Source organism: Etheostoma cragini, chromosome 14 (assembly GCF_013103735.1).
Source record: "Etheostoma cragini isolate CJK2018 chromosome 14, CSU_Ecrag_1.0, whole genome shotgun sequence".
Classification (NCBI taxonomy): domain Eukaryota; kingdom Metazoa; phylum Chordata; class Actinopteri; order Perciformes; family Percidae; genus Etheostoma; species Etheostoma cragini.
Window position 1 is genome coordinate 6,008,567 of NC_048420.1, and position 24,442 is coordinate 6,033,008.

The 24,442-nt window shown below is 39.5% G+C and overlaps 1 protein-coding gene and 1 long non-coding RNA gene across 5 annotated transcripts in view; one reads left to right on the forward strand and one right to left on the reverse strand.

Annotated features, from left to right (window-relative positions):
• Positions 1-24,442, reverse strand: part of trappc9 (trafficking protein particle complex 9) — a 230,700-nt gene that overhangs the window by 58,814 nt on the left and 147,444 nt on the right. For all 4 annotated transcript variants that reach the window (XM_034891409.1, XM_034891408.1, XM_034891407.1 and 1 more), the window contains 2 exons: positions 24,267-24,420; positions 20,515-20,605 (listed from right to left, as the gene is read on the reverse strand). In XM_034891409.1, coding sequence (XP_034747300.1) covers positions 20,515-20,605; positions 24,267-24,420 — 245 coding nt within the window. The remainder of the gene's footprint in view (positions 1-20,514; positions 20,606-24,266; positions 24,421-24,442) is intronic.
• Positions 11,285-24,442, forward strand: part of LOC117956416 — a 126,011-nt gene continuing 112,853 nt past the window's right edge. Inside the window, exon 1 of the long non-coding RNA XR_004659262.1 lies at positions 11,285-11,300. This is a non-coding gene — a long non-coding RNA (uncharacterized LOC117956416). The remainder of the gene's footprint in view (positions 11,301-24,442) is intronic.

A 24,442-nucleotide genomic window follows, 5' to 3' on the forward strand; every position in this document is an offset into this window, starting at 1 on the left:
GTATAATTGACACAAAAAGCGAATAGTTAAGTGGTCCAGTAAAAAATTAGCTTGACCGGTGAATTTTTTTAATCAACCAGTCCCCTTGGCTGGTGAGTCAAAAAGTGGATTTTAGACATTGATTGAGAGCAGGCAAATGGTAATAGCAATAGTAAAAAAATACTACAGAAGTGGCAATACAGTATTACTACTGCAGTTGACATTGCCAATCACTGTTGAAATCTTTAAGGAAAATTCACACTCTCCAAACTACAGTGGGGCTCAAATGTTTGGACCCCCCCAAAACTTGTATTAATGTGCATAAAGAAGCCAAGAAAAGATGGGACAATCTCCAAAAGGCATCAAATGGCATAGAAATTTGTATAATATGTCTTTTATAATAACAGAAAACAAAAAAATTGCGTCTGCAAAAGTTTGGGTTACCCTGCAGAGTTAATACCTTGTACAACTCCCTTTGGCAAGTATCACAGCTTGTAAACACTTCTTGTAGCCAGCTAAGAGTCAATTCTTGTCTGAGGTATCTTTGCTCATTCTTACTTCCAAAAGTCTTGCAGTTCTTTGCAATTTCTGGGCTGTCACAAACTGCTCTTTTAAGGTCTATCCATAGATTTTCAATTATGTTGAGGTCAGGAGATTGTGAAGGCCATGGCAAAACCTTCAGTTTAGGCCTCTTGATTTAATCCACCGTAGATTTTAAGGTGTGTTTAGGATTATTATCCTTTTAACTTCAGCTTTTTCACAGATGGCCTCAAGTAAGCGTCCAAAATTTGCTGAAATTTTATTGAATCCATTTTTCCTTCTCCTCATGAAATGTTCCCTGTGCCACTGGCTGCAATATAACCGCAAAGCATGATTGATTCACCCCCATGCTTAACAGTTGGTCAGAGGTTCTTTTCAATAAATTCTGTGCACTTTCTTCTCCAAACATACCTTTGGTCATTCTGGACAAAAAGTTCTTTTTCTATCGATCCACAAAACTTGTTTCCACATTGCATCAGGCTTGTCTACATGTTCATTTGCAAACTTTAAACGCTGATTTTTGTGGTGAGGACTTAGATTTGTTCTGATAACTCTTCCATGAAGACCATGTTTGAACAAGTATCTCGTTATAGTGGAATGTTGTACCACAACTCGCTGTTGTGTCTGGTATTTTTCTTGGTCTTCCAGATCTTTTTTTAACTTCCACTGTTCCTGATGACGGCCATTTCTTATTTACATTCCGAACAGAGGATATTGGCATCTGAAAACGCTTTGCTACCTTCTATAGCCTTCTCCTGCTTTGTGAGCATCAACCATTTTCAGTTTCAGTTTTCAAGACAACTGCTTAGAAGAAGCCATGGTGATGATTGTTGGGAAGAGGTCAGATAAGTCTTGGCATTTAAAACCTTAAGATTGACATCACCTGGTCTTTCCAGACGATGATTGAGAACAATCCATGACACTGTCAGTTCTCAGCTTTCCAAAATGGGCGGTGCATGCTATAAACGCTGCAAGGTGCCCAAACTTTTGCAGTCACCATTTTTTCGTTTTCTGTTATTTTGAAAGTGTAAATGATGGAAATAAAATCTAACTTTTAGTGACATATTAGACAAATGTAGACTAATGCTTTTTCAATATTTTTCCATTTTTTCTTAACTTCTTTATGCACAATAATATACATTTTTACCTGGAGTGCCCATACTTTTGAGCCCCACTGTAAAACTTTTTACCTTTACAGATCTGTATTAAAATCTGACAGAACTGTGGGGGGGTGGTAGTGTCTGGGTGTCACAGGGGTGAGTTGAGGCGGGTGACATGACAGTGGTGCATTTTTCAAATTTATTAAACTTCTAAGTTGCAAAAAACCCTTGTCTTTTAACTCTGCAGGCTTTTATAACAATAATGATAGAGTAACTGCGTCTGTGGCCTCATTTAACAATTTTCCCATCTACGTCTCTGTGAGCCAGCATTAATGGTGCTACTAGAAGACAATCTGCACAAAGCTGTCAATACGCAGTGCTATTCTGTTCAACTGCAACTCCATAATGGGGTGGAAGACCCCATTATGGAGTTGCAATACAGAACACATGGGATAGATGATCCCATGTGTGACTATAGCAAGCACTATATATATCCAGGCCTTCAAACCAATTATTTCTACTAGCTGCACAGGCTGCCGAAAGACTTCCTTTTAATTACCCCTCCCAGTCAGTGATCCCCCATATTCAGGGTAAGGTCACGTAAGAGATCAGGGGCCACTGTTTTGAGTCAGGTGCCACATACCATTTGGAAGAGAAAAGATGTTTTTGTGCGGAGTGGAAGCCAAATGATGGGTTGGCCTTGTTTGGTTGACAGATAATTACTGCCATAAGATGTATTTAAAATCAGGTAAAAATGTAAGAAACAGGAAAACAGGTCAACCAGCTGTTCCTTATCTTTTTTCAGTTTGGGCATAAAAACTCCACACTAAGCACCTATTCTATGATGAATGTATTTAAGTATGAAGAGTCTGATGTGGAATATTTAGGAATGTGTGTATCAGAAAACAAATAAAAGAGTCATAAATACAGTTTCAGCCACATATCCAAATCAAAACGGTTAGAAATTTGTTATCAAAAATAAATATGGCTGCCAAAAGCTAATCTTTTCAAGTATCTCTCCTCTGCTATATTTTCTCACATCCATTTCCTAAAATAAAAATTCACACACAGACTCATCTGTGTACAACACTGCCTGAAAACTTAATAATAAAGAGTCTGTAAAGCATGCAAAAGCGTAATATAATATGTAATATGTAATATGTAATATTTATTAATTTTGCCTTAAGAAACATAAGCCAGAGGCAAGTAGCATTGCTACGTTACTTTCAATGCACACCATTCCCAAAATCCTCCGGCTTAAAGGCAATGTCAAAAGTTAAAGTCATAAGTTGTTTTATTTACAAGGGCAGGCAAATAGTGTCGTTGAAAATGCCAAATGTAAATGAACGTAATTGTTCCAGGAGCTGAGGTAAATAACACTTGGTTTGCAGAACATCAGTAAAAGAATGGTGCTTCATTTGGAGTGGTCTAGTACACCTATTTTTCTGAGACAAACCAATATTAACGCTTTTAATGATTTTGGACTTTGGCCAGAAACACAACACCAAAAGAATGTCTCGCTATGTCTGTTGGATGTGTAGCCAACGTGTTGGAGATAGGAACTTTATTAGGTGATGAAATGGCAGTGTAGCTTTACAGCTTGCTGTGCTGTATTTGGTGACTTGCCAAGGGAAAAAATATCAAATTATTGCAGGTTTAAAATTGTATCAAACAAGCTTTGAATTGCAGTGTACTGTGTTATCGTCACCAGCTTATCTATATTGTTTTTTGTGATGGATAGTAGACCTTGAAACTAGATTAAAGGTGCCCTGCCACACGTATTTCATTACTTTATGGTAATGTCTGCAGTTCTACCATGGACTAACATTTTCTGTGAAAAAAAATGCCTTGGTTGCCTTGTTACTTGACTCTGATTGGCCAACAGCTAGCCAATGAGAGCCTGGTTATCAGCATCCTTTAACCAACACAACTGGGCGAGCTCATGAAGAGTAATGAGCATGACGTCAGACTGACCAGCTGTTGTAATTGGTCTGATTTCTCCTCTTATTTCTTTTCAGCGGCTAGAGCTGAGAAAGGAGGTAGCAGTTCATTTTCTTTAACGGAGCTTAAAATATCCAATTATCCATGGCAAATCTTAATATTATAATAAAATGGACACTTATAACAATACATTATTAACAGAAACTGTACACACATCTAAACTATTATAATGTTGCTGTGGGACAAATTGAGACTAGCCTCCAATCAAATGCCATGTATGTAGATATTATGTCTAGTGGATTGATACAAATAACACAATAGATGTTTTGGAACTTTTGAAATGTATTGCCCCTTGACAGGTCACAACTGGGCAAAATTAAATTTGTTATGGACTAAAGCAAAATTAAATAAATAAATACACTCTTTGTAGAGCACATTACGTGAGTGCGCTTTTGTGAGTGTTGAGCCGGTATACATTTGTGTGTGTGTGTGTGTGTGTGTTTGTGTGTGTGTGTGTGTGTGTGTGTGTGTGTGTGTGTGTGTAAGTGTGAGTGTGATAGAGCGAGGGAAAATTGAGAGAGCAGCCACAGTCATAGTGAGAGAAACAAAGTGTCTCCCCTATGTTTTGGAGTGGTGGAAAATCTTTAGGAGGAAAAGTCCCCCCCCCCCCCCCCCCCCCCCCCTTTGATTTCTTAATGCCATACCTGTCTCTTGTTGACTGACTCTCTTGTGTTGTTTGTTGGGTTGGAACTCCAACTATGCGTGCTTTCAAACACCTGCCCAACTCTACCTCTGATTGGCTTACCATGAAATTTTAATCTACCTCAGCCAATCGTCAGCATGTATGCGCTTGTCTCGTCCACAGCCCACTAACCAAGGAAGAAAAAATGTCTTTGCCTCTCGGCTCAGAGATCTAGTTGGTCTGATGAAAGAAAACAGCTTAATTTATAGTAACGTGCTGCATTTTTTGGCAGTAACGGCATAATTAGGATGTGAAGAGTAATCAATTAGATTACTCGTTACTGATAAAAGTTACATTAGTAACGCCATTATTTATAACGCCGTTTTTCCCATTGCTGTTAAAACCCAAACTATTACAAAACCAAAGCTTTTCACAAAATAATGTTCTTCTGAAAGACCGTTTTTTGTTTGAGCGTTTAAAGGCTTACGATTCAGTCAGATTGGAATATTTTATGGATATAATAATAATAATAATACATTTTATTTACCCGCGCCTTTCTGAGCACTCAAGGACGCTTTACAGATAACAAAAGACAGATACAGGAAACGTACAATATGATATGTTGGTGAGTGGTTTTTAACGGGGTCAGTTCCATTTTAATCAAAAGTTAAGTTGTTTGACTATCAATTCAGCCGCTTCCTACTGGGACATTTAGACTTTATTAATATTCTATTGCAAATCCAGTGATGTGCCCTTGCTGACAGCTATGAAAGCTGATAATGAATGACAATTAGGCTAATAGCTAATGATAACAGTCAGTGCTATGAGGAAAGGCAACATTTACACTAATCGTTCAGACTGATTAATTATGTTGTCTACCAGAACCATTTCAATTGATCTCCCGTGCTGCAAAGCTTTTATCCTATAACAATGGCAGTCCTAGCAAGCATAAGCTATCTGACCCTAGTAATAACAAGCATCACCATGAGCGGCATCAATGCCAGTTTTTAAAATCAGTGTCAAATTACTTTGTCTATGTGGGTGGGTGGGTGTAAATAAGAGAGAGAGAGCAATCAAGTGAAAATAAAGAGACTGGGAAAAGAGATAGAAAATAGAAAGTGTGACAATGTGACAGTGTATTTATATCAGGTATTTCCCAAAATACAACTCCTATACTTTTCAGGCCCACTAGGATGTTGCAATAATGCTTCACGGCCCTCAAAGACTCCCCATGATATTCTGTCATCCAGTCACATATTATTCTAACAGCATGCCCTGTGCACACACCACTCCTGCTCGTACCCCAGGGCAGAGAGCGATGATAACAGCATCCGCTCAGCGTTCTCAGTAGATGTCCTACTACAGTGATGGCCGGTATGTGTCAGGGCCATAAACCTGTCAGAAGTGTGAGCGGGATCAGTCCATTTACTAAAAGTATCAGTTACCCGCATGGTTGACACAGACCTTTCAGCGGGCAGCTGTTCCTGTGAATCCCTAGCTGGCCAACATCTGCTTCCACACCATCAAACATGATTGATTACCTGCTACATCGTAGCAGCCGCACAGAAAAAAATGGATGGCAAAGATGCAGTAGTGATGCTCAGCAAAGCACATCCAAATAATAATACAAAAATCCTGTGTGAAAATATCTGATCATAAACAAACACAAAGGAAGGTTCAGTTTCCTCTGAATCATTAACAACTGTTCTGACCCTTAACTGCTGCAGATTGTTATGGAACGGTGGTGAGTAACCATATACACCCTATCAGCTACGTCCTAGTGATGGATGGCCAAACAAAGAAATACAGTAGACAGAGAACTTTCCATTTGTCTTTTTCTCAATTTCATATAGGAAGACATAAACAAAATTGAAGGCATCTATTCACTGGAGAAAAAAATAGTCTAGGAACAACCCAAGGGCTGTTCCACTCATGTGGGAAAGGTTCTGATTATGAGTCTGTGGCACCAAAGCATCATTGAGGAGGATCAATAGCGATAGATGAGTGCAGAGGAGGGAGTTCTCCCTATGTCATATCCCACCAGAGTCAAAAGGCCTGGCTGGCGCTGCATATGTCTAGGCAAGCAAATGTTTGTGCACTGGCTCCCACCCAAAGTGGCAAATCCTGGGTTCAACGGGATAACCGAGTCACCAAGGACCAGGGCAAAGATCAAGTGTGTCCCTGTTTGTTTACTGCTGAAAGGATTGAGATGATACATCAAAGCCACTTTTGTAGAAAAATAAATCATTACCAAGATTCAGCCTTGGTCCATTAAAGGTTGACATAAATTGTCTTCTTCACCATAATGGCAGTCTATTAGATTTCATTAATTAGATAAAAAAATCACTGAAGTAGGTCTTTGCTGAAATTACTGTTTGAAATAAAGTAAACAGTAACTTTTACAACTGATAGCTTGCACTATAAATCACGGCGCACACTGCCATGAGGTTTCACAGAAGAGTATAGGAGGATTGTTTTTTTCACAATTCAAATGTGTGTGGGACTTTTAGCTTTATAAGCACTGGCTGACGTGGCATGTCATGATTTCACAAGGAATTTGGTATTATAAATGTGTTTCAGTGTAAGAGGTTTTTTTTCTTTGGTGATGTACCTTCACCACAGTTAGCTTTGTTCTGTAGTAATGTTAGTTCATATCAGCTATTTAAACAGGATCCATTTCATGACTGAGATGGCTTAAGCTTTCCAATTAGCCATTACCTACAAATAGCAAAGGCCAGGAACACAAGATTCCCTTGTTTTTTTTGTTTTGGAATGAATTAAGTATTGCAATGTTCTACCAAATATCTCAATCTTTGAACACTAGTTTAAGGGTGTTAAATTAGCACAATCTGTCAATAATGCCAAGACAGGATTCCTTGATATAAGGGAAAGGCCAGCAGCCGAATGAGAAGACTGTTCGAGGTGCAGGTGCTACTAACCGGTCAGGACTAAGAAGGTCTATGGAAGACAGGACTTTTGCTAATCGTACAGCCAGTGTAGATTAGGCTGTCTAAGCATGAAATACTGGCCTGCTGCCACCCAAACACAATGTTGAATGTGAAGTATTACACTATTACACTTTCTTCCGCCAATAGGATGTGACTTCAAACTATGTTACAGTTAATGTAAAGTCACTAGTTAATAGTTTTTAGCTACGCTAGTTCTAGGAATGGCATTGCCACCACATTGGTCCACACTGAAATAGCTTAACTTCTATAGCATTGTTTGCTATGAGATTTGGTACAGCCATTTATATTCCCCAGAGGACTTTTTGTAATGATGTTGGTAATCTTTTGACTTTTTATCCAGCTCCCAAAGACTATCAAACAGCACACTTAGTATGGTTTTAAAAAAACACTTAAGACTTCAAAGGAATTTAAATATTTAATAACAAATTAGTCTGTTATAGGGCTTTTTGTTGTCTTATTTCTTAAAATAGATCTATCTATTCGGAATAGTGTCTTTTATTTAATTTTTTGTATTATTTGTGTTAACTGTGCGATTTAATTATGATTTGTATTTTCAAATGTTGTGTCTGTGTGTGTAATGTGATGTCATAAAGAGTATTGTCAAAGAACAGATTGAAGGACCCCAGGAAGACGAGCTTTTAGCTTATGCTGAAGCTAATGGGGATCCAAATAAAACAAACAAACCATCACCAGGTCAAAATTGAGCTTGTACGTTACTTTCATTTATGCCAAAATACTAGCCTCAGATGTAGCTTGTGTTTGGCCTACTTAGCAAATATTAGCATGCTAACATGTTAAACTTGTTGCTGAATACAACCTGCTAAACATTAGCAAGCTAATATTTTCACTGTGAGCATGTTATCAACGCACTGCTATGACCAAATACAGCCTCACTAGTAATGTAAAACAAGTTGTTTTGAGTAAAAAGGACAAAAAGATGAAGCCATGCATAGATGAAAGGGCAAAACATTTTTCATAATCTCTTGGTAATCAATCTAAACAAGCCCTTCCCACGTAAATCCTTTATACGTGAAGCAACTGGGATTTATTAGCAATCACATTCAAATAATAAATGCCTAAAAACACCTCTAGAACAAGTCGGCCACTGTTGATCTTTTTGTGTTTTACACTGTTGAGGATAGATGGTGCAGAGCCACATCTTATAAGGCAGTGCTCATTTCCCTTTACTACAGCAGGTGAAACAGCTGTGTCACAATATTCCCTCTTTTAGTAGCACCTAAAATAGTGTGTTAAGGCACTCCAGACATTCTCACAATAAAACCAGAGGCTGGACCTGGTTGCATTTAGAAATGTCAGGTAATCTGTCTTTCAGGGATGAAAAAGCAGCCGCTGGGAATACTCTTGTTTCCTCTAAAGAAATCCATAAAGGAGGTGGTTTTATTTGATAGAAGGCAGAGAGGGAGAAACAGGTTTAAGCTGAAAATACTTTTGAAAAATGGTGGGGGAGAAAAAACAAAAACAAAAAACATTGGTTCTTAGAAAAAAACAAGGAAACTAAACAGATGCTTACTGCGCACTGAAAAGAAAAAAGGTGACAAGTTAGAGAGATAAGAAGTTATTTGAAGTATACTGAATCCTAGTCATTTCTAGCATGCACAACCAGGCTAAATGCTTCCCTTGCCCATTTATCACTGGTACAAAAACAGAGTCTGGTCATCTCTCCACAATCTAATCCCCACAACTTTGATCTGTGCATTTTCTTTAACTACATCTACCTCTATTTACTTAGAGCTTCCCTTTCTTTTCTTATTTTTCCTCTCCAACCAGTCTAAATGAACGAGTGAGTGTGTGGTGGGCTAGCTGTGGCAGGCTGGAGGAGTGTTGATTTATTCCCACAGCTCCCCCAAACTGACGCACTGACAGCGTGGATTGTTCTGTAGCCATGATAAATGCCCCGTAAACAAACGCTCCGAGCCTGCTAAATGTTCTAACTCTAGATCCACACAGGGCCGGGTAGGAATAAAAAAGGCTAGACGCAATCACAGAGTGGACTGGTGACTCCAGCCAAAGTAGAACAAATCATCCTTTCATGTCTGTTCTCCCAATGTGGTACAAACACTTAAGTACTGTGTTGTGTTAATCCTGCATGGCACAATGTGTAGAAATCATTAATCACATTCGTAATGGGTTAATTAGCTGGTTTGAAAACCAACAGACAATTCACAGCAGTCTGTCTGCTTAAACTACCTGAGCAGAATAATTATTAAACACTGTAAGAGCTTCTGCTACCTCATCATTACGCACTTATCAACCGTTTGAGTATCTTTGTCTCCACACACACACAGATCATAGCCAGTCTGAGTCAGCACTGCCTCTGTAAATCACACGCACTGGCCCAGGAGACAGAGTGAGGTAAGTGTTGTCCGTCCTCCCATCCTGCTCTGGCTCTCTACTGCCTTTAACAGGGTACCTTTAGGTTGGCTGACTGACAGAGCCTGGGCAACAGAGCTAGAAAACAAGCAGATAAATCAGCTTCTGCCTACCCAGGGCTCCTCCTAGCGCATATCAGTCATCTAAATGGGCAGCACCCCTGCCACAAATGTAATGTAATCTGCACTTCGATAGGTGGTTGGCGAAGTAGGGTGTGGGGTGGTAATAGGTTTGTTTGTGTACTAGAGGAAATGGAAACAAAAGAGCCCTTTATGTGTGATTTTTTTTCACGTTAAAAGAAGCATTTCTCCCATTTACTGCATAAAGGACACACTAGCACAGCACTGAACGTCCAACTGAACGTTGGACGTAGAGTTAAAAAAAACATTAAAAATGTACTTCATTCTCAGGACACCGGGCTACATTTTCAGCAATCGGTTTACCACATTACTTTTTTTTAATTACCAGCAAGTTAAACAAACTGAGAAAACTACTGATGAGCAGAGTAGAAAAAATGGTTTCCCCATTAATGACAGAGCTGTATCTCTGGGCTAAATCCTTGGTACTACTTGGTAGTACCAAGGTACAAATACTTGGTTTTGCATAAATCAATAAAGCATCACTTTTAAATGACTTTCTAATCACAAAACACTAACTGTCAACGCAAACAGCAAATTATTCGAATAGTTTTTTTCTGAAAATTAGCTGATGACAATGTACTGTAGACAGTGTTGGTGTTTTATGTTGTCTGATAGTTTTACTTATGCATTTGTTGTTTAAAAAATCTCCAGACACAATAATGATATGCAATTCAGTACATATCACCTTTTTTTCTATTCCACACATTCTTTTTCCTTCTCAGAATTTGTTGGCTAAATTACCCACGATGCACCTTGACCTCCAACAGTTTGGCCGTTAATGTAGTCGTATTATGCTTAAAACGGCTAATGTACTTAGATTTATCGAATTTCACAAAGCTCCCTTTGGAGTTCCAAAAGGATTCATACAATATTCCTCATGTCCAGTGAACTCCCCAACACCTCTAAACAACTGTGATGTGCAATTTCAGTGGATTATCCCTTTTGTCAGTTAATAAACCACATAATCTGTGGAAGTAATGAAACATTTCACGGCATTAACATTTTTGTGTCTTCTAAATGACGTTCAATGATATTTTGGGGATTTATGTTTATTTAATTTGCTACATTTCTGCCTTTAGTCTCCATGTCAGAACACCATCTATTATTTAGCTACCTGTATCTGTACCTTTCGTCAGGGCTAGAACATTTGTAACTAAATGCACGTTATAAGCAAAGCATGAACATTTGCATGTGCTTACCCCATCTGACACTGAGCAAAAGGTGAGGTATAACCGGGTATACCATGAACAGGTTGCCAGTCTATCACAGGGCTAAAAATATACTACTGTCTAAGCAAATCTAAAATAAAACATGGGTGCACAGCAGAACAATGGATGAGTTGGCCTTCCTCGGAGCTTAGTGGCAGACCGGACTGATGTCACCATACCACCATCTCCCACAAGCCCCATCACTGCTGTGCAGATGACCACTGCGGAGCTGATGTACGCTCATACTATAGACGTGACATATTACCAGTCACGGTGGCAGTCAGGACACTTCTCTTCAATTTCAGCCATGCTTGCATACATTCATTCCCATCCCCTCCGTCAGGTCAGCGGTTCTAATCATCATCATCAGCACAACAGGACTTCAGTGTTAGGCGCGTGCGTGCGTGTGCGTGCAAGGTTGGAGGGAAAAACTGCGCTGGTGTGAGCCAGTTTAGAAACGCTGTCTTATTAAATTATCTCTCTTTCTTTTACTGCAAGGCCCCCACCCTTCTCTTTCCATCTCTCTCCCAGGCTAAACATTTGTCTTTCCATTCATGGGTTAATTTGTATTCCCTCGAGATGGGTGGCAGAGGGGGAGGGTGGGGAATGGGTGCAAAGTCCGCTTTCAGGCTTGCTGTTTTCCATTTCACTGCTTGGTTACGGCTCTCAACAGGCAGGCAATACTGAAAATCAAAGCCTGGCTACAGGTGCTTATGTTTGGCTACTTGACTGTGCTTTGTATTGATCACTTAATTTTATTTTATAATATTCACCATTAACATTACAACAACAGTTACTTAAATATTGCACTAATTTCTGATAATAGGTTCATTTTTTTTACATAGATTTTTTAATTTGTCTTTATATATCCTACTGCTGGATTGTTACCTACCCTTTATTTGTTCCATTATATTATAGTGGAGATTTAAGTATTGGGACAGTTACTTTTTTTTTACTCACAGTCACAACTACTGCTGTTTGCTGTTACACCAACTTCCCTCTAAAGGATCATTAAAAATATCACCCTTATCTTAACAATGTCAGGGCACTTCCTGTTTGATACAGACCTTGTGCACTCCTTTAGCACAGCATCACAACCTGCTTTGATGGTGTCAAGCCCTCAGAGAAGGCCGTCTGATTGGCCAGGTGACTGTTTATTTAGCCACACTCCATTAGGTTGACACAGTGACTCCTATCACGAGGTGCACCACTTTGCCTTTAATCAAATTGACAGCTGAGGATCTATAATCAATTGGGCTATTTACATTTTGCCAGGCTGCAAAAAAACAAATGTTACCACCTGTTCTGGCATTAGAACCACTACTGGGTTACACTGATATGGACTTATGAAAGTGCAAATAAAAATGTCTAAGTGGAATTGACTCAACACTCACTGGATGTATGATAATCAACAAGACAATCTGCATTTGAAGACACTGCCTTCACACCACATTCAACACCATAGACTGTAAAAATAGTGGATGATGTAGCAGTGACGTCACATATTGGTTTGTGGACTACTGTTTTGAAGCCTCAAGTTTGGCAATTTGGCAGTTGCCATCTTGTGTTTGTTTTTTTTAGCCGGATGTGTAGGTTCTTGGACGAGAGGGTGGAGCTGGGGAAGACAACGCACACAAGCCTGTGTTCTTAATGGTTGCAAATGCACTGCGCTAAATGCTAGACAGAACGCGTACCACCGGGTACTGATGCCATCTAAATTGGCAACCTTTTCTTTAAGGTACCAACCAAGATGTTGACTGCCAAATTGCCCTTTTCACTTTAATTATTACAGGTAATTCTTAGGATGTTATCTGAGCTGTCCTATGTGTCGTTCTTTTGTGTCCTAGGACGCTTTGTTGATCTCATGTTTATGTTGATTTTAGAATGGTTTTTATGTTACATGTTTATGTAAAGTGCATTAGCTCTCTGGGACCAAGCTACTTCTGGGAACAAAAACGATCGTTCCGAAAGTTACATTGCTAATGCCATAAAAGTTTGAGTTTGCTACAGTGTTAAATCTCTGGTCTTCTCTTTCTTCATCTGTTCTTGAATGTACTGTAACAAGCAATGGAGAGCTGTTCCCAGCCTGCCGTGCAGCGGAGTAACGGTTAACATAGTCAATACCCTACATAGTGATTACATAAAGCACTACTGATAAATATGTCCAGTAGATCTCAAGAGCTCGCACTCAACACCACACTTCCCAGGGTGTTTAGCAATACACCCGCCCAAGTGTGAAGTTGACCGGATGAACTTTAAGGAAAATCGAAGCACAGACGGACAGAGACTCCTTTTATTTAAGATAGATGTTTCAAGAACAATGTAACGTTTTGAAGAATAAAAAAGGGACTACAGGCAGAAAATAGCTCTTGTGCTAAAACACGATACACTGCATCTCTCCTTGTTCTTAAGGTTAACGTCAATTTGTGCATTGTCCCCGTTTAAATAAAATAAATTATAAAGCTCTGTGTTCCATAGGCTGGTTGACACCAGACCCTTCTCAGTTGTTACCAAGAGTGGGTCTTGGGCTAAATCTCATTTCTCTATCTTCTCCCTACCCCTTCCCCCTTCCCCTAGGTTTTGTGTGTTCACGCAAGACCTAGTGCTGTCCTAATACTCTTTTTGATCAAGGGGTAATGGGTGTATGGCCCTTGGAACCATAGACAGTGAATTAAAAAAATCTAGGGAGGGCGTGAGCTTACTTATGATTGAGGGGTAGCAATATACATTGTGCAACAGGCAACAATGGCTGCTGCATCGACCGGAGAGACCCATAAATGTAAGAATTTTCGGCTAAAATAATTGATTTAAAAAGGACGACGGTCTTGTTTTGTAGTCTGTACAGTCCTCTACATATTTACTTGCAACCATGTTATTAACTGAAACTTTGTATAAATTGCTAGCTTGCTATGCTAACCGCTAACGTTAACGTTGATTTACACAACAGGCCCGCATTTCTCTGCCTTGAATGGACTGTAAACGTCGCATAGACTGTATATATACATATATTAAGATTAACGGTCTATGATACATCGCTACGTGCTTTACACATACCGTCCTGTTTCACACAGGAGGACACAGCAGCTGATCCCCTTTGGGGGGAAAAACGAGCAGAAATTTCTTAAATGATGTGTTCATGTTGTACCCATTCATTATTGCATTGGTACTGTATTATTGTAATCATTTGTAATTAATTCCTGTTCATGCACTTCTATATGTTTGTTGGTTAGGACTGATGAAAGAAATGTGAAGGAAGGGTTACTGGGCAACAGGCATCAGACTGGTCTGGAATATCAGAACAGCTGTATTAATTTGTTTGTTTGTGGTCTTTTTTAGTTTTACACATATGAGTGCCTTTTTATGTGTGTGACATCTAAGTTATGGTTTTAATAGTTGATAACGGTTCTGTAATTTGTTATGTAATGTTTTGCCTGTTATGTTTAATTTATTGGGCAATAAAGACAGATATTTGTTAACAAAATGTTTTTCTGAACATCAATGACATTCAAAACAGTGATAACTGAAACAGATATACAACACCATGTGTTTGTATACAGATATGTATTTAAAAAAGACCTAACCCTTCACAGATAATAACATTTGCCTCTGCACCACCAAAGTGAACGTAAATTTACAATATACTATAAAATATGCAAATGCATATGACACTGTTGTCAAAACCCATGCAATCGACGTACACACACTTACAGACAGCATCTTGGAAGTTTGTGATCAATACTGTATGGTGATGTAACCAAGTGGTGTTCCATTTCATAGGGGCATGTTTTCACCCCTTACCCTTACCCCTTGGTTTCAAGGGCCAGGGGCTAGGGGTAAGGGGTAGGGGTAAGAGGAGAAATGGGATTCAGCCTTGGGAAGGTTAATTCACAGCTCATTAACAGAGGGGTATCACCAACGGACGCTGCTTAAATGCCTCTGGGTGCAACTGGATAGTCCTTTAACCAATCAGACCAATGATCTGTGAGACGCAGCAGCGACATTAACGGGTTGCTGCACTTCGGAGGCAATCATGTCAAATGTGCCGTTGCTGCGCCGTTAGCGCAGAAAGCCCGCCTCAACGGTTGTGATTGGTGCCTCAATTTGGAAGAATTAAAAATGGGCTTGAATGGGCTCTTGGCTAGACGGACATGCAGAGCAAATCTCAAATTTAGTGGAAATTTGTCCAGGGTTTTCCCAGACTATCTGTTTCATGGCTCTCAGGTGAAATCGTACTGCGTTTTAAATTAATGTTGTACAGACACCTTGGTTGAATAAAGGTTAACTACTTTTAATCCATTTAAAAGTATTTAACCTTTGTTAAATTATAAATGTGTAAAAAGCAATCTAAATTTAGAAAATGTCTGTCAAGGAATCCTATGAAACGTCATGTTGACTCACAATGGGATAATAAAAATATCACCAAAACTAATCTGATAATTCAATTTCAATTTTATAGCTCCAAATCACAACAACGTCTTACTGCACTTTTCATTAAAGAGCAGGTCTAAACCGTACTCTGTGATGTTATTTACAGAAACCCAACAGTTCCCACCAAGAGCAAGCACTAGGTGACAGAGGCAAGGAAAAGCTTCCTTTTCCTTTAAGAGGCAGAAACCTCGAGCCGAACCATGGCTCAGGGTGGGGGGGCATCTGTCTTGACCGGTTGGGGGTGGGAGAGACAGACAGAGACAGAGACAGAGAGAGAGAGAGAGAGAGAGAGAGAGAGAGAGAGAGAATTGTAGCAGAGAATGTTGAGCATATCACTGACTATTATGACAAGCTGGGATATATATGAAGAATGAATGTAATAATTATGAACAAACGTTCTTACTACAACAAAATCATATTCATTGAACTTAAAGGTACTCTGTGGTCTTTTAGACATCTAGTAGTAGCATGGAGCTACTACGATACACACTTTAACACTCACTCTGTATTCATACTTTTTGGAGTTACTTCATTAATTGACAGCTCGTGGTAGTAATTTGTCATAGAAGAAGCTAGGAAACAAATTAAAATACAACAGAGGTCTCTACAGTATATTTGATTGATTACAGGTTTAAATTATCTTTTGCTGATGAATGATAAAAGAAAACAATTCTGGACTTGACCATTTCAGTTTGCTGGACTCATGAATTGAGCATTTAATCATAGGCCTTCTTGTTCACTTTGGTAACACTAGATTCAGTCACCCTGCTGTCGTATTTAAACAATGTAAAGTCTACTGTGCACTGTATTAGAGAGGGGTTAAGAGAAGACAATGGTTTGATATGAGCTGCGGAAAATAGTAGGAAAAAAACAAGAGCTGATCTAGATCCTAATTTAGTGTGTTCCATCCCGCAGCCTCTCGTCAAACGTCTTCCCTCTGACTTCTCCAATTTTAAGGATGACAAGTACTCCTTATAGGTTTTGGGAGCGTAATACAATTTTGTCACAGATAATTAAACCAATCAGCCAGCAACCTTCTGAAAAAACAAGAGTTGAGAAAATATCCAAGGCTGCTCTGCTGACATTTAGAATGTTTGTAAAACTGTCTACCCTTTTCAACAGCGCTATGCTCAACGTATACAATTTACTGGACTGCTTTTTTCAGAATCAGTGACAGACAGACTTTTACTGTTGAAGCAGAACAAATGACAATGGAAAGCACATAAACTCAGAAAACATCAGTACTCAGGCAAGAGGCACACATCAGTCCAGACTTATAGTAATAAGGAGTTTTAGGCATAATGTTATATACAAGGTTTTTCCTGTTACATAAAACCTGTCCAAACATTTTCAGCAAATTTGCCAAGTTACTTTCTTTCCGAAACAAAAGCACAACAGCAGGGTTTTTGAAGGGTTGTTTTTCTGAAAGCAAACAAACACAGGGAGAAAATAATGCTCAGGCTGTCTACATATCTAAGGAGAAATAAAATTACAAGAAAAGATGTGCTCTCTAGACGTCGTGAAGGAAAGAAAGAGAAAACAGAAGAAAAAGCAGTGCTCTCTTCCGTTTCTGCTGGTTTTCTTCAAAAACCACATCAATATAAAAGTAATCCGCTTCACATTCTAGCCCCCTCAGTGAATTACAGCACCAATTGAAATTAAGCAGAAACAAAATGTGTAACTAATTTAAAAAAATACTTGCATCATTCATTCGTAATTGCTTGGAGAATATCATCAAATGTGATCTTACATTATTGCAGCTGTGCTGACGTGACTGTAAGGCTGATCCTGCCCGGAGGAATATCATTTACTAATGGCCTCCGATTGCTTCCCGTTCAATAATAATAATGAGGTTGTAAACAAACACAAGGCCATGTAACTGATTCCGGCACTTTTCATGTTCTTCCTTTAATAGAACCTGAACACAGACTGACTAAGGCCTACATTTTCTTTTCAACAACTTGCCATCCAGATAGAGAGGGCGATGATATGACAACTGTTTCCATCCTGACAGGACCTACGTTAGGGTCGTCTCAGTTACACGTTATGCTCCAAAGACCTCAAGTCCAGGAGGACGTCCCGCGCTCAAGTACTCTGAGAGCAAAATTAGAAACAGTTCTATTTTTCTCTAATGATTACAGGAAGAGAAGCAGGAAAGCTGAAGGGAAACCACAGAATGATGGACCACAAGAAATGTGCTGTATAGTTGGCAGCTGGATGTCGACTGTGGATTGATATGAAGCATTTCTTGGATTAGTTTAAGAACCATCAATCACGCAAGTGGACCAGTGCAGTGATAAACAGCGGTATGTAGCACGCTCACACAAAAGCAATACGACAACATGTTCTCGTATACTGCCTGTGGATGAGATTTTCAAACTGTGTGTGATTATAAACACAGCGCAGAGCCCCGTCAAAAACGTATCCACGTTGTTGCTACTCAACCTAGTTTATAGTTGAGTAGCCGAGGATAGCATTCTCCACAGACACTGGCCAGGCCCGGTAGCAACAAGGCCAGGCTCGGACCAGTCACAGACTGATGGCAGCATTAGTGTAGAGTCAAAAGGTTTCTGTGGTAACAGAATCAGGCCTGGTGGGGGGCAATTTAGGCCCAGTGGGTCACCAGTCTTGGAAATATTGCCATGGAGCTGTCATGGGTGGGGGGTAATGACTCACGGCAGCTCTAGAAAAGCACTTGTTCACAGTACATGTGCACAGCGGATCCTAGTTTACATTTGTTAAAAAATGTTTTGTAATTTGTGTACTCAATTTCCAAATAGCGCAAATCTCATGCTGCCATTACACATCAGCAGTGTAATAATCTATAATGAAGTCCACGTGTTTTTATAGACAAGGAAATGAAGTGTGTTAGAGTTAGAACAACCACTTCAACGCCTTTAAAGTCTTATGATCAAGAAGGGTAAAAAGAGCTTTACAATATTTCACAGGATAGCAATGAAGTAGTCCTAACAGCATCTATGTGTTTACTCTCTACTGATGAGACTGAAACAGCATATATGAGGCAGTGTCTGCTCAGTAACTTTGGGCAAAGTCTTTGGGCAAATGACAAAAAAAGATTTTATTTGAAGAATTATGTCACCTCCTCGAGGAGTTTAAAATGAACTGATGGCAGAGAAATATTAGAGAAATATAAGTGTATTAGATTAGGGTTGGGAAGGATGTAATCATCACATGAGCTCCTCAATGGATTGAAACGGCTTCCACTCTCTACTAAAAAAGAATATAAAAGGTACTTTTTTTTTTCCTAAGTCAGAGCAGCAGTAATTTGTACAATTGCAGAGGCTCAATCAATAGCATAAAGACTGAAAAACGAAAAAGATCACAAAGCTTTAATAAACACCAGAGCAATTAAACACAACTAGTGTAAACCTGAATTTTTTAACAAGCAAGTTATATTCATCTACAGTATCTGTGTATAAGTGCGAGGCTTAGAGAGACCCAACGGCATGAAAAAGCATCCATTGGATTTTAGACACAGGGGAAAGGCTTGAACTAGATCGGTAATTGAGCCTGTAATAGCCTTAGCAACTCTGATAAAGGCATCCTAATGGGCTGAGGAAAATCATCTGGCTTCTGATCAGCAATACCTGCAAAAGGCCTCAACTGGAACTGCAACACTATGTTTACAGAAATGAAGACGTGAGGAAACAACAACCCCTGCAACTGTATGCACTGAGATTACACACATCACACAGAATATCCATCTAAAGGTGTTATCTCAAAATTGCCGCTTGAGGTACACGTCAAATGCCAACACATCTGAAGAACAGTGAATCCAGTGAAGTTATTTGCCTTCATCCCCTCCCCATTTCTGTCCCAATAGATTATTATATTTGCGTGCTTGATTTGCTGTGTTGCCTTGTTTTGCAGACTACATTCTCTTTGCCAAAGCAGCACAGCCCCAGCTGACTAATCAAAATGCTGGCAGTGCCCAGAGAGGGAGATGGACGGGGAATCTCAGAAAACAAACACCCACAGTAAATCAAAAGCGGTTTCAGAGGACGATCACAGATGGTGCGACCGAAGAGTGCTCCTACAAATGATGTGTCCCCCCGGTGATCTACACATTTCCCAAGCTGCTGTCTACACTTCTCCAAAATAGCCTGTACCCTATTAAGAATGCAAATGAAAAACATGGCTTGAGAACAGTTCTGAAGGGTTTATGCATTAAGTGACAGGTAAAGAGTGGCTATTGATCCACTTAGATTACAGTGATTGGCAGACACACATATGGACAGCACAACGGGATATCTAATTTGTTTTTAAATGGAAGAAGTGACATGTGTTAAGCAAAACATCCAAAGCAACATGAAGAAAACTTCTCTCATTTCATTTCAATTCAAATTGCAGAAGAGAACAATATTGTAAAGCAAAAGTGTACATGGAGTGTAGGCATGGGCCAGTATGAGATTCTGACAGTATAACTTTCAGCAAAAACATCACAGTGTTTCAGTATTGCAATTACAGCTTTAACATGTATTATTCTGAAATGTCTGGGTATAAAAACCCAACTTTTTTTATTGAACACAATATATTTTATTTTGACCTGCACTTTTTTGTCCTTGATGACTCACAAAAGCAGCTCATAAAGCAGAAACGGAAAATGTTAGTGTTTTTTAAACAATGACTTCTTCAAACCTCAGTATACCTTAAACAGGTAACCAGCCCACGCCAAGTGGAGTTTACAAACTTCACAACTCCTAATCTCACAAGCATGGAGAGACACACGCATAAACCCACACACACACACACACACACACACACACACACACACACACACACACACACACACACACACACACACACACACACAGTCGTGTCTGGCTATCTTTGTGGGGACCAGTCATTGACATAATGCATTCCCTAGCCCCTAACCCTAACCTTAACCATACCTAAATGCCTAACCTTAATCCTTACCCTAACCCTAACCATAACCTAACTCTAACCCTACTCCTAAAACCAAGTCTTAGTCCTCAAAAAGCCCTTTAACGGTATGGGGACCAGCATTTTGGTCCCCACAAGGCAGTCAGGTCCCCATAAGTATACTGTTTTCACAGTTTTTGGTCCCCACAAATGTAGCTATACCTAGACCACACACACACACACGAGACTCACCCCACTGCAAAGGAGCGAGCTGTAGATGCTCCAGGACCAGCTGGTTGAGGACTCCCTCCACACTGGCCTCTCCACGGCGCCGCAGGGAGGGGTGGGTACAGTTAAGGGCAACATGATGGAGACGCTTGGTGCATATCAACAACTAATCAACATGAGGAACTTTGCTGTGTACACACACAAACACACACACACACACACACAGTTACTTGCAGCAACACTAGGAGTTGAAAAAAAAGTACATCATATTTTACACTGTGATTATAAATGGCTAAAACTGCAACTGTAAATTGTTAAAAGCGAGATATTAAGTTTTTTTTAATACAAAACGGGTTGAGGGGAAATTTAAATGTGTCGGTAAAGCACCAGTACAGTAATTTCCTGGCTGCAATGATGCTGCAGAGTAGTAGTTTTTTTTTTTTTTTACTTTACTGTGACTTAAACTTAGAACCACATTATGCGTTAAATAAAAATGAGGGAAACTATAGGTTTGACGAAAATTGTAAGTAAACTTGTCTCACTAAACCAACTGAGGGAGTACAAATATCTACCTTATGAGTACAGCATACAGTACAGGGCTTGAAGTTAACCTGTTAAGGAACTTGTCCTTTGGACAAGCTGATTTACGTTTCACTCACAAAAGTCATTTGTCAGTGTAAAGATTTATCATTTTATAACTGTTTTTATGCTTTGCTAATGCAGCATAAAATGCATCCAAACAAAGTAAACATTAATAAAATTCAGTTGAAACAATAGAAACAAACGTGTTCCAGGAATAGATTTTCCCTTCAACAGGAAAAAGGATCTCCAGACTCCATAATGCAAAGTAACACTTTTCACGCCGGTGTGCAGTGTATCACCAGAGGTAGTGGTGAACTTAAAATTATACTATATCTAAAAAAATTGTGTAGAAAGACCAATACATTTTGCCGCTAAATGTTGGTATTGACTTTTTTTTTCCTCCTACAGACTCAGAGGTTTTACAATAGCTGACGAACAAACGAGCAATGGAGTAGTGAGGTTACGACGCAGAGAGCTGGTCGCTAAATAAGTCACATTTACTTCGTGCTTCATCCACACAAAGCATACTGCTATCAGCACGAGTAACATCTGTTTTCGGCTTGTTTCCTTTCAACGATGTGACGACAGGGTAACGTTAAAGCGGAGTTAGCAAGCTAATGTTGGCTGGCTGGCTGGCTGGCTTGCTGGTTCCGTCGTGCTTTTATGCTGCATCGGTTACAGAGAATGAGCTGAAGAGCGCGCTGGGTCTAACATTAATGTTCCACTGACCCCACTGTTGCTGGGTCTAACTTTACCTCTTACAACCCTGCGTCGAAAAAGCCAAACTATCACTTTAAATCTGATTTTAAATGGATACATTTGAAAATGGGTTGGGTTATGGGTCATGTGAACACCATACCTTACTGTGGATGGGTCTACCTGCAAAATATACTGTGTAAGCATAATTGGATTCATTTAGCTGTGGTTTTGTGAAACAGGATTTCATATCCTAAGAGTAAGCACACCAATTAGGGGTGAAATCCACTTTCAGCTACATTGCATTATCTATATTTTTGGCCAAAGGATTAGGGTTACACATCCAACAAGTCCATTCCCTTAAATTGCTATAAAGCTGAACAATCACAGAAGCAGTGTTTGGATGATCAACATTCTTGCTTGTCCACCCACTAACCTTACTGTCAGCAATCATTCAGAGTTTGGCACTTTTTTGTTTGTTGCCCTGAACACTTATGTCTTGCCCCAAAGTCCTTCCTAGCAAAAGAGAATGGTAAAGTCATTGCTAACATTAATTCAAGTGATTGCTTGTGAGGTTTTTTGCAGCAACTTTTCCGTCCAAATGTTGCAGTAAAACAAAGAGTGGGCCGAGCCTGGGAGTCTTGACAGTTAGGAAGAGCCTACCTAAGTTTAGAAAAATGACACAAATAGTGGCGTTTAAGGAGGACAGCTGAGAACAATGCATTTAAGATGAACTGTACAATTTTAAAACAAGTCCTAAACTACACTTGTGTCTGCTGAAGTCAATCTCCTCTTGATATAACTTGCTGTTGCTTCTGGCTGGCTGTAATAGCTTAGACAAACCGTTATCAGGATGTACTACGCCAGCTCAGACAGATTTACAGGGAGTTAGAATAATAACTAACTCGTACATTACAAATTAAAGTGACTGTTGTGTTGCTCAAGGCCAACTGAGTGCTTTGGAGTGTGACACGCACTGTAATCAAATCTTTTATTTCTCGACTTCTTTCATGTTGTAAAGGGAAAATCCCCCCTTAAAGCAGAATTGAAATTGTGCTATTCCAAGGATGTAAGACAGCTGAGTCCCTATCTACACAGACAGAAATATCTCCCTTTGCCTGAAACAATAACATTGTGACAATTTCAACGTTGGTCCATTCAAGCTGAATGAATAAGTGACTTAACACAAGAGATTTTCCATCCAAACTACTTGTATTTTAACAAAGGGCTTCAAATGGCAAATTTTTCATTTTTGGTTAGATTTTTCAAAATGGAGAGAGTGATACCCCTTTCTCATACCATACATTAGAGGGCTGCACATTTCCTAAATGTTTCTTTGTTTTTGTCCGAATAGCCCAAATAGTCACAGTGAGCTGTTGCCTGTGTACGGAGGATTTGTCTGTTGATGCCGTACTTCCTAAAGCTTGTCTATATTCTGTTCAGCTTCAAGAGAAACTTGTTTCAAGTTACAAAATTAACATATGTTCTTGATCTAATGAAATGATCAAACAGGCTGTTTCGGGCAGATTTTTGCTCCAGTAAAAGGATGCTATATTTGTATGTCATTTTCATTCTCCATCCTTGCCTACACGCTGCCAAATTACTTTACTAAAAACAATGCACATATTGAAGGGGGTGTTTATTCCTTCATAAAAAGGAAAAATATAATGCTAACTGCTGTAGCTCAAAGAGAAGGGATTCGTCAATAATTGCACACCATGTACACCAACAATCTGAAAGGCAGTTCTTAAATCTCAAACAGCAAAGTGATGAGTTATGGGCTGATATACGGAACTATATGCATGATGACTGGTAGCTCTTTTCAACAGCAGAAACTTTTCCAGGAACCTTTTTCCTATTTATTTATTATTAGTCATTTTATTTATTTATATTAGTTATTTTTTCAAGTCTGAAGGCAAAATAGTTATTGGGGTTAATGGTGAACATGTACATGACAAGCCAGAAGACAACAGTGTATGAAGGAATAGCTCCAGAGAATTGTCACCCTGAGCAAAAGCAGACTGCAGAGAGCAAAATGCTGACAATGCTGTAAAAGTTACTGTACAATGGTCGAACCACAAAGCTCACCTGCAAACTAGGACCTATGGGAAAATGTATCAAATTGATGCTAGTATGTGGCATTACACACTCAAAAATTCACACACTACGACAGCACGTCTCAGTGTCAGAGTGGCAAGTACTTTGCCATACGCTTTCCCATCTGTCAGTGCAGGCAAACAAGTTCCCTTCTGGCCAGAGGGCCTCCAGATGTAGGATCCAGATGTCATGTTTTCACTATTCTGATTGTCAGCAAACAACACTACTCAACAAAATAATTCATTTAATAATTCAATAGTTTGACCACATATTGAATATAATAACCTTTTTTTGGGGTTCAGTAGAGACTAAGGACATTCAAATTCTAAATGTGAGCCTTTACCCTCTGTTCCTACCGTCTTTCTAGCAATGCTAGCCACATGTAGCCACTGAAAGGATATGATGCTCCAACAGATGCCAAGCTTGCTGTTGATCTGGTAGCCCTGGGCATGTTGTCGTTCCTCCTCCAGCTGCTTGGGGTTAGTGAAGCGAGCTGTCTCCTGGTCCGGCTGTGGCAGACTCTCAAAGTCAAACTTGTCAACCTGGATGGCCATCCTGCAGCAGGAGAGGGGAGAAG